Raw genomic sequence first — 11,868 nt, forward strand, 5'->3', positions numbered from 1 at the left:
GGTTGAAAGAAAAAATATAATTTAAAAATCCATTTAATTTTAAATTGTCAAAACAGTTGAAAAATGCACAGAATAAACCAATACACAGCAAGCTCAGTAAATAAGTAATTTACATATATTTTTTAGGAGGAACTCCTTTGTTGGGCAAATTATTTTTGTATGGACTGGCCTCCACTGCCACTAATCCAAGTGGTATTAAATATTTAAAGTCTAGTCATAAAAATAAAAAAAAGTTTGTGCTGTACAAGGTATTTTCTTCTCACTTGTAATTTATTTCCACTAATAAATCATTTCCACCATTTTTCTTTGTGGGTCTCTCTTTCCTTACTGACAAATGTCAAATTCAGCACATGAAGTCAAGAAAGGAGATAATTTAATGTTTGATTAGAATCAAATCATCCTGAAAATCACACAGAGGAAAAAAGCCAAAGCAAAATACTAATGACATTTCACAGCAACTCCACTCACCGAGCTCAACTCCAAGTTTCACGTATGGAGCTGCAAGAGACTTTCCTGCCAATCATCTTTGATATAAATTGGGTCAAACTACTAATAATTGTAAAACTTATGCCTATGACAAGAAAAATGAGGATTTAAAGGGTAAATGACTTGCTGGGTTTCATTAAAATAGCTGGTTTGTGCTGAATTGAGATTTACCACCGGAGGGCATTGTTCAATTATTGGTGTTTATCTTCTAAAACTGGACCTCAGATGATTAAACACCCTGAAGGAAGCTTGTTTGTCTTTAAACTCACTGCTGAATAATCTGCTTTCTCACTGCAATCTGTTTTAATCTGTGGAACGATTCAATACTGAGCACTTTGATTACACTGATAAAGATGTTGGCATTTACATGTAAATATACAAAAATGTGCACAAAATCAGCAAAAAGTCCATGGAGCTTCAGAAGGAGTAGATACATCTAAAATATAGACAACATTTTCTGATAAAAAGCTAAGAATCTCAACATATTTGATCAAATCTATGTAAAAGGTTTGACAAATGTCATATTGGAGAATTTATTGTGAATAACATTGGATTTTTGTTTTTATTGCAGAAACAGCGACACAGCAACAAGTATTGTATTTTTCACCCTATAAGTCGCGTTTTTTTTTTCATAATTTGCATGCCCTGCAACTTATAGGCCCAAGCGATGTATTTATGGATTTTTTTTCCATATTTATAAACTAATTTTTGGCTGAGATATGACCATTTTCATTCATTCTGACTGAAAATATTGAACACTACCATTTTTAGCTGCTAGATGGCACTCGAGTGGTATGGCATGCCGTTGTATCATGTAATAGGTAAAAGTGGCTATTAATGACACAATCAGCTTGCCTTAGCCTGACACCTTCGTTCTGCTCGTTGCTTGGAGCAACGGTCAAATCAGCTTCATTTCACTGCACCGCCCCAGCGAAATGCAGCTAATTTGACCTTTAAAGTGCATTTATTAATGAAAAGTTCAACTGAGACGCACCTTTACTATAACACTGAGCAAACAAACAATTGTTGTAGGTGCTTATCTTGTTAAATTTCGAAGAAAAGCACAGCTTTCCTCCTTCCTGTTTTCCTCTCTGTCTGCGCGCTCCCGGGAACACCGAGGCAGCGAATACTTTTGAAATGCAGCTGATTTGATCGTTAAAGTTCTTTTGTTAGGCAAACGTTAGATTGAGACACACCTTTACTATAATTTTGAGCAAACAAAATATTGTTATTAGGTGTTGATCTTGTTAAATTCTTGTTAAAGTCCTCCTGTGCACGCTCCCGCGGCCGCCTTTTGGCAACCAATCGATTTTTGGCACAAGACCGGCCCACGTTTCAGGGTTCAGCCCACATTTCCAGGTTGTCAGTGGTGACGCGTAACAAATGTGACACGTCAGCGCTGATGCATAATAGATGCAACGTATTAATGAATTTTTCCACTTTATTAGACACATTTGGACTGATGCGACTTATAGGGTGGAGCGACGTGTACGTAGGAAAACACGGTAATGCTTTTTGTTCAAGTTTTTACTTCCATTCAACCTGTTTAACATAAACACATCATAATAAAACAATTAAAAAAAAAGATGGGTAATTATCCTAATGTTTTCTTTTTATTTATTTATTTATACATATTAATTTGAAACCACCATTAAAACATTTATTGTGCAAATTTCTTTTATAAACTCTCTGTCGTGTAACGCAACACAAACACGACAAGCAAAAACCATTAAGTCCCAGCACGGCTCTAATTGCACATCATTTACTAACATTTTGCTGCACAGTGGATAAAATCATTCGGTGTCCATTCTGAACTCTGAGGGAAAGCGTTTCTTTTGTTATATCTGACATTTCTTTTACCTTGAGTTTGTTTCCTCAAATAAAATGACTTCGTTTAAGGTGAGCATGAATCATATTAAATGAACAAAGCTATAAAAGATGTCAGTTTGTTCCTGCTTCTCTTATTGAAAGTGGAAAAATATCTGAAATAGTGCACGGATTCATCGTTTGTTGAGCAGAAAGGTTAGGACTTCTTTTGTAGTGAGTCACATTTAATACGACATACACTCAAGTACTTACTTCCACAGCAGCAAAGCAGCTTATTTGTGCAAAAATCTGAATAAAAATGCTTTCTACATATTTAAACATTTGCAACAGACAAATAAACACACATAAATCTGATTGTAAAATGGCAGGATTCAGATCTGTTTGTCACCTTTGGCAAAAACAACAAATAAAAAGTGAAAATAAACTTGCTGCTTGGCATAACTCTGCCAGAGTTGGTAAAAAAAATAATCTATGTCTTCTTAAAATTGTATTTGTCAACAAACCAACAAACTGCGCCAACCAGTAATAAACCAATAGACGTAATGTCTCAGCAAATAGGTGAGGTGAAAGGGATAGTCTAACCTCGGAATAAATGCAGATAATGCCTTTAAAGTGCAGAATTAAACAATATAATCAACTAAAAAAGTTCTGAAAATGTAGCTACCGCTCCAAATTTCAACTTCAAATTTGAAATAAACATCATTGATTTTGGAAGAGAGAGAGAGTTGTTTGCAACTATTTCAGCTATAGAGCTTCAAAGAGGGAGAGATGTTTTTAACCTGTTAAAGGTTCTGTTACTGATAGCAGGTACATTTAAATGATTTTCAGTTTTCCTTTTGACTGAATAGTTGCTGTACTGTGTCTGCAAGTTTTTTTAAAATATTTTTTGTCTTGAAAAAGTAAATAAATAAGGTTTATGTCCAAAATTAAGGTGATTGTATGGCTTCTATTGCAGATCATGTAGCAAGTAGCACTCATCTTAACTAAATTAAAAAAAATTACAGCCAATTCCTCCAGTATTAGTGATAGGTATCATTGATCAGCAGCAAAAATCCTGATCGGAGCATCCCTACATTTAATACTTACAACTCCAAGGCATCTGTTTGTAATTTATTTTTTCCATATATCGTTGGCTGTGCAAGTTTACATTTCATACACAGCAACAACATTTGGAAATGTGTCTATGGAAGATGGTGATGGGCTGGAAAAGGTGAAAACTTCCACTGGAAAACCTAAGAGTCATGCATTGGATGGCATATCATCAATGTTTCATCATATTTCTGCTTGGTTGGGTGTATCATTAACATTACTGTTGTTTTACTGTCACCAGAAACGGAGGCGATGATCATATAATGGACCGTCAGCAATCAAAGCAGGTTGTCAGAATCAAAAGATGCCTTCAAACCTCACAGAAGACTCTGAAATCCAACAGTTCAAGTTAACAGTGCAATAAACATTGGCTTGATGTTCAGCTACAATTAGAGCATGGGAATATTGACAATGGACACTTCAAACCAGTCATTATCAAAAGAGTCAACATATGCCTTTAGAGAGCCTACTAAGAATCTCAATGAACCATGAGAGGAATAAAATAAACACCAAAGAATATACTCATTAGAGATAACTTGTGCACCAACCTTTAGTTGACACTGAAAATTAAAGTGATCTGCAGCACTGACAATGCACCAGAAGTATTTTGTTTATTATTACAAATTCCTAGAACACTGTATCAAATGAAAATGATGAAATTTAGGTCTAAATAAAAAATCAAACAGTGTAAGCCACATGTAAATAGACAAAATGTACTAAGTTCTGCTCCTGTAGAAAACATAAAATCCAACGTGAGTCTTGGTATAAAAGGGATTATTGTTTTTAAACACCAAGAAAAGTTTTGCTTATTATAAAAATGGCCAAACAATTAAATTAGACTGTCATTTATTATTTATTTCTATTTGCTATACTCACCGTATGAACAATTACAAAAGGGTAGTAACGTTCAAAGCAGCTCATTAGCTTCTTTCTTTCTCAAAAGTAATGTTGGCATTTGCAAGACTCAATTTCAAAGTATCTACAGGGTAAAGTGGTTTCACAGGGGTAGGAATATTTAGACACCTCAGGATTCAGTTTGATTATGATTTAAAGTTATTATAAAACAGTTATCGGTGCATCTTTATTACCGTATTGTTTGGACTATAAGGCGCACCGGATTATAAGGTGCATTAAGCGAAACTAAACATTTTGACGGATTTTTGAGCGCCGTGTACCACATAAAATCGGTTCGAGGTCAGTAAGCACAACCAGCATTAACACATATGGTTTATATGGATTATAAGGCTCACTGTTGATTTTTGAGTAAATTAAAAGATTTTAATTGCGCCTTATAGTCCAAAAAATACAATATCTGTTAGTTTGTAAACAAACAACTGGAGGTAGATGATAAATTTTTGACATACTGTATATTCCTCAGGGTTTAGTGATGGGAAATAGTGAAAACAACTTGACTGCTACAGGTTTTTACAACAGGAAGATATTAAAACTGTAGGACAAGTGGCACTGCACAACTCTGCTGACTTTCTTAAAGTGACAGCCAAGGTTACCTTTTCCCAAAACTTATTCTAGACACCTAAAATTTAACTCAGACTCTTCTCATGATGCAATAGATTATAATGTGTACTTCTACTGTGTACTGTTAAAATGACCTAAAATGGGCATTTGAACATTCCTATTTACGTAGCAATAGCTCGAATTGTGCTAATCTGAAGGCACCAAGACAAAATTAATGTTATTGTTGCTCATAAAGTGCATGAAATGGTATTTAGTTATAATAGATGCCGTTTTTAAAATGGATTAGTTTATTAATCTTAAAAGATGAGACATCCAAATTCTGAAAAGTTAAACATTTTCTGGTCATTGTAGATCAAGTCCGATCCTGGAAGGCCCTGTCTTGTAGTTTATACAACTTTTTAAAACATCCATCAGTTCAATTAAATTCAGTTTATTTATATTGCGCCAAGTTACAACAGAAGTTGTCTCGGGGCATTGTCCAAAAATATTCACATACTTAAAAAGCCACTTAGTAAAAGTTGTCTATATAAAGATGGAAGGCAGCAGATTGCGTTGAATCTTCACATCGTTGCAGTCTCCCATAATGAGCAAGCACAAAGGCAACAGTGGAAAGGAAAAACTCCCTCTTTACAGGAAGAAACCTCCAGCAGAACCAGGCTCAGGAAGAGCAGCCATCTGGGGCTTGAGAGGACAGGAAGGAGAAACGGACACAGAATGGCAAGTCACGTGTACTTTCTATAGAGGAAATTCAAAAAACAAATATTAAGATAGAAATAATTACAAATACTAAGTATTCATTTGTTTTCATTTTGTAACTATTAATCTGTAACTATTCATTTGAGGAAATGTGCTCAGTTTGTCCTCCAGCAGTCTAAGCCTATAGCAGCATAACTAAGGGCTAGCTCAGAAAACTAAGCCAACCCTAACTATAGGATTTATAAAAAAGGAAAGACTTAAGCTTGATCTTAAAACTGGACAATGTGTCAGCCTCACGGACAGAAACTGGAAGTTGGTTCCACAATAGAGGAGCCTGACAACTGAAAGATCTTCCTCCCATTCTGCTCTTGGAAACTGTAGGAACCACAAGTAAACCTGCAGTCTGAGAGCGAAGTGCTCTGTTAGGAAAATATGGAACAATAAGAGCTGTAATATAAGATGGAGCTAGTTTGTTGAGAGCTTTGTAGGTTAGAAGTAGGATTTTTAATTCAATTCTGGATTTGACAGGGAGCCAATGGAGAGAAGATAAAACTGGAGAGAGATGATCTTTCCCACTAACTCCAGTTAAGACTCTGGCAGCAGCATTTTGGATCAACTGAACACCACCAGAATGTAAAGTCTTTTTTGCTTGACATTTAGTGTGTTTTATTCTAAAATCCCTCACCATGGGTCTTTGAACACCCCATTGCACTTTTCATTCACTTTCTGACTATCTGTATTGTTTGGTGGGAATCCAACCTTTTCTTGGTCTGAAGCCTCTGCAGCTGCAACCAAGACGGACCTGCTCTGAACCTCCATGCACACCATTCAAAAGCACCACGGTCTGCCAATAATAGTGAGTTTAAATAAAAATGTTTCACAATCATCTTTAATACACTGTTACCCCCCTCTGCTAATGCCAAGCCCGGCTCTTCTTACAGATTCTCCATCATTTGAACTCAACTCCACAGCTGTGCTCCTCATGAGGCTCCCTGACTTTCCCCTTTCCTGCTTTACCTGCTCTGCTGAACTCGACTCCATCCTTTCTTCCCTACTTTGAGCCACAGTTCTACATCACCTGCTGTTCCCTGAACGCAGCCAAAAGTCACTGCAATCCTTTGTTCAGCTGACAAGCCCCAAGACTCCTTTACTGAAAAAAAATTACCTTCGCTACCTTTTTAGTTTTGGCAAGTCTTTGACAAAGTGTCTTCAATAAATCACCTTTTTTTTTTGTTTTCTTCATGATTTATCCACATGACACGTTTATCTCTGAGGCTCCTGACCAACACGTATTTCTTCCCATGAAAGAAAACTCAGTGTAGAGTTCTCTCTGGCAAGGAAATACTTTTATTTTGTGATACTTGTGTCAAAATGGTGTCAGGTTTTTGCGAAACAAACACGTGCAATTAACAAGGAAATATTTTGTCATAAAAATAAATTCCTGGAATATGTTGATAATGAAATTACTTTAAAAAAAAAAGAGTAAACTCTCCACACCTCTTGTACGTCTTACCATCAAAGTGCACTTTTATTAATGGTTTGAAGGACACGGCACACAGAAAGGGTACAATTATCAATTTCTATTCCATTCTAACACAAATGTATTCTTTATTAAAGTGAAATGTAGCTTAAAACGCTTATTGACCTTCAGAATTAATAACTTTTACCTGCTGTTTCGCTTAATAGTTTATAAAAACTAGATTTTTAAACAATTGTGCCAGAAGGTGCATGTAAAAAAATTAGAACGTTGTGAAAAAGTTCAATTTTTTTAGGTCTGTCATTTTTTAAATTGAAACATATTTTATATAGATTCATTATAGGGTGAAATATTTCAAGCCTTTATTTCTTGTAATTCTGATGATAATGGCTTAATGAAAAACCAAAATTCAGTGCCTCAAAAATCAGAATATTTTGGATATTGAATATTGGAAACTCATGATGTCACACCCTAATAAGCTAATTAACTCTTTGATGTGGGTAATAAATGTCTCATTCCTCAAGTCCAGCCACTCCTGAACCAGAGACAACGTCAGAAGTGTCTTACCTGCTGAGGAGACAAAGAACTGGACTGTTGCTCAGTGGTCCAACGTCCTCTTTTCAGATGATTGTTTTTTTGTGTGTGTCATTTGGAAATCAATGTCCCAGAGTCTGGAGGAAGAGTGGAATCTGGAGAGGCCCATAAATCCATGTTGCTTGAAGTCCAGTGAGAAGTTTCCACAGTCAGTGATGGTTTGAGTCCATGTCCTCTGCCGGTGTTGGTCCACTGTGTTTTCTGAAGTCCACAGTCAACCCAGCATCTACCAGGACATTTTAGAGACTTCATGAGTCCTTCTGCTGACGAGCTTTATGGCGATGATGATTAAATTTTCCAGCAGGACATGGCTCCTGCCCACACTGACAAAGGTATAAAAATCTGGCTGTGGAACATTCAAATTTTCCAAGATACTTTATTTTGGATTTTCATCATCTGTAAATCACAATCATCGAAATTACAAAAAAATAAAGACTTGAAATATTTCACTGTATGTGTAATGAATCTATATATGAGTTTCACTTTCTGAAATGACTGACCGAAAAACAAAAAAGTAACTTCTTCACGATATTCTAAATCTTTAAAATACACATGTACCCGAATTTAATACACCATTAGGTCATTATTGCCACAACTGACAGAGGTTTCAGATACAGAATGCGGACAGGACTCAAGAAGCTCAAAAACAACTTTATTGTTAAGAAAACAAAAATGCTTTTGTGATAACAAAATAAAAAAATATATAAAAACTGCGTTGGAGGCGGCACAGATAAAAACATGGAAGAGAAACCATAACATGGCCAGAAGATTGGTAATGTCGACTGCTTTATGTATAAAGACTACAAGAATATGATAAATGAGTAATAAATGAGGAAAATGGGAACGCCTGAGCTGAATGAAGATTGGGAACATGTGAGAGTGGGTGTGGCAGTGGAAAAGTACTGAGAGAGGGCAGACATGGAACTGACAGACCCTAAAAATGTTTAATAAACTATAAATACCTAAAGTTTCAGTTCTCTGAAAGCAAAGGTGTGAAGCAAAGTGGAGCTTTCCCCTTGTGTGTTGAGGAGAACACTCAGCTACTACCACAACAAAGTTTAACTTAATATTTGTTATATTTACTGAGCTTGTCAAGTTATCAGTTTCATGCTTTCTAAAACCAGTAGGCAGTGGTGGCCATCTTGAATTGGGTCAACTCCAAAAGCAAAGCAATTGTTGTTAATATACAATTCAGTTTATTTATATTGCGCCATATGACAACAAAGTTGTCTCAGGGAACTTTACAGGACCATTCATAAAAAAGCCAATCAGTAAAGTTCTCTATGTAAGGAAGCAGCAGACAAGTTGAATCTTCTCTTTGTCACAGTCTCCCATCCTGAGTAAGCACAATGGCAACAGTGGAAAGGAAAAACTCCCTTTTTAAAAGGAATAAACCTCCAGCAGAACCAGGCTCATGACAATATACACCCAGAGAGACAGAAAGAAAGAACAATGTATACATTTATTGTACAAATGACAACTTTTTCTGACAAAGATGAAATGAAATAATCAGGTTTCGTGCTTTATTTCAACTGTGATGTGCTCGGGAAAGACTCATCAGAGAAGGTAAAGAGACTAATAAGGGACGGGTGCAATCAGCAGAGGATCAGAGCTGCACCCAGCTAAAGCCTGGCCCTGCCTGTCTGAAGGAGGCACCCAGCCTCCCCTCCTCACACAGGAACACCTAACTTGTCTTCGTCGCCAGCAGCCCTAAATGACTGTGGACAACACCCTCCCTGCAAAATGGTGCAGCCACAACCACTGGAAAACTGTGCTCTCAGTTTGTTTGAGAGACCTTCACCTTGCTCTCCTACTCCTGTTGAATGTATCCTGTATCCTGTGGCTGCACTGGTCTGGTGTGGAGCCATCCAGCAGGTCAGATCATCCAGTTTAAGTTGGATGGCATCACAAGCTCAGACCCCGGGGAGGGGTCTCGCTGGCTGGGCGAGCTAAGTGAGCACATTTTATCTTTATTGTTTGTTGGGTGCGGATCAGGTGGAAGAGTTTGGCTTTAGGAGTGGGCATGAATCTCCTAACCTGTATACTGGTTGTTGTGGTTGAATCTGGATTATTAATGGCCTTTGATGAACAGTTGTGTTTAGGCTGGATCCTTGTTTATAGGAGTATTAGATGGATAAATAAAAGGTCTTTATTTTATTAACCTCCTGACAGTTTGTGTGTGTGTGTGTGTGTCACAGCGCGATTTTCAGTGTAATTAAGCCGGAAAGATGCATCTAACTGGAATAGTTTTCATCATTTTCACACAAACAAGCAGAGGAGGTGGCAAACTGGTCCACTGTGACACCGGAGCGCACCCCCCCACCCCCCCCATCCCCACGCTTATCCTTTAGGCTCTGCTCATTAAGTCTATGCGTCCCTGCTGTTTGACCCTGACCGTGGGTGGAAGCACAAGGGACCTCATCCTCCTCCTTCTCTTCATCATCATCATCATCACTGTGACGAGGCTGGCGGTGCCGCGTCCTCGTTCCCATCCTTCCATCCATCCATCCATTCATCCATCCATCCATTCATCCATCCATCCATCCATCCATCCATCCATCCATCCGTGCCGACGCACGGCTGTCCTGCAGCTGCGGCGCACAGACACCTCCAAAAGGATGTCTGGGATCGCGGCGAATTTGGATTGCGACGACTGCAAATTTCCCGTTCATGTGGCCAACGGGACCGAGGTGCACGCGCACTCCACCATGGATGCGGACGACGAACTTCTGAGCTACATCTGGACGGAGTACTTGCACCCCAAGGAGTACGAGTGGGTTTTGATCGTGGCTTATATCGTCGTGTTCTTCGTCTCACTGATCGGAAACTCTCTTGGTAAGTGAGTTTGAAACCAAACGCACGCGCGCTCTCCATTCGTGCGTAACGAAGTCTTGCAAAAACCCACAGAGTGCCCTTTGACGCAACTTGTTGAACGAATTTTGCTAACATTTGCTAAATACACTGTAAGTCCAGAATGATGTGAGATGCAAAGGGTTCAGCTGCAGCTGAAGTCTCAGAGCGCACCTCAAAACCATCACAGCAAATCACATCAGGTGTGATGAAAGACAACCCAAGTAAGCTGCTAGTACGATTTATGCACCACTATGACAAAATTCAACTGTTTTATTCCTTTAGCTTTTATAAGTGGCATTTTCCTGATGTGCTTCTAAGAATAAAAAAAAAAATAAAAAATTTCTAGTTATTCTCAATTTTCCTGTGAGCTGAATGAATTTACTCACTTGACTCTATTAGATACAATATTTTGCTCCTTAGCTCCTGTTTTGTGCCGCTGTAGAAACCTTGTTAAAAGCTCTGTGGTCAGACACCGACCTGAAGTTTGGATGTTTGATCTTTCACTCAGAGGATTCTTTTGGTTCACCTTGTTCAGGGTTTCTGCCTTTTTATTTCTAATGCCATTTTACTTCTTTGGATAAGAGTGCCTTGGCATGAATCACCACAGCTGTTAGAGGGAGAGCAGAGTTCATCTTCTGCAGCTGAAGCTGTTACACATGCTGAAAAATATCCTCAAATAAGAGCTCAAAGGAGTAAAAGTAGTTTAACATGAGGATTTTATGAATGTACTGAACATTAAGGGTTGAACTGTAAATAAATCTTCAAGATAATGTTTTCCTGGGATTCTGAATACTAATGCTTGAAAAAAAAAACAGAAAGCCAACCAAAAATAGTTCTATGGTAATTTTCTGTCTTGTGAATGAATGAAGGGGAATATCTTATAAGTCCTTACAATCCAAATGAGCCCTCCTTTGAACTTTCTTTATCGTTAAAAGATTGTAGACAGTTTCAATGATATGTTTTTCATTACATCATATACAACTTGCTCCACATCAGACTGTACTTCCTGCAGGTTTTGAATTTAATGGCTAGATAGACTCAAATAAGAAAAGCATGCATGGAATTGCAACTCAGACATTATCAACCCATCTAACCCACCGTGAAGCATTTCAATGAAAAGTCAGTTAATATATTTAAAACCTAATGCACAGATAATATATATATTTATATGTATATATATATAAAGGGCAGCACAGTGGCGCAACTGGTAGAGCTGCTGCCTCTCAGCAAGTAGGTCCTTGGTTCAAACCCCGGTCCAGGGGCCTTTCTGGGTGGAGTTTGCATGTTCTCTCCGTGCATGCGTGGGTTTTCTCCGGGTACTCCGGTTTCCTCCCACAGACCAAAAACATGCATGTTAGGCTGATTGGTAC

At 37.9% G+C, this 11,868-nt stretch overlaps 1 protein-coding gene across 1 annotated transcript in view; it reads left to right on the forward strand.

Moving 5' to 3' along the window:
* The first annotated feature begins 10,263 nt into the window (after positions 1-10,263).
* hcrtr2 (hypocretin (orexin) receptor 2) overlaps positions 10,264-11,868 on the forward strand; it is a 33,785-nt gene continuing 32,180 nt past the window's right edge. Inside the window, exon 1 of the mRNA XM_037685456.1 lies at positions 10,264-10,480. Coding sequence (XP_037541384.1) covers positions 10,264-10,480 — 217 coding nt within the window. The remainder of the gene's footprint in view (positions 10,481-11,868) is intronic.

This window comes from Nematolebias whitei, chromosome 1 (assembly GCF_014905685.2).
Source record: "Nematolebias whitei isolate Nwh7 chromosome 1, NemWhi1, whole genome shotgun sequence".
NCBI lineage: Eukaryota > Metazoa > Chordata > Actinopteri > Cyprinodontiformes > Rivulidae > Nematolebias > Nematolebias whitei.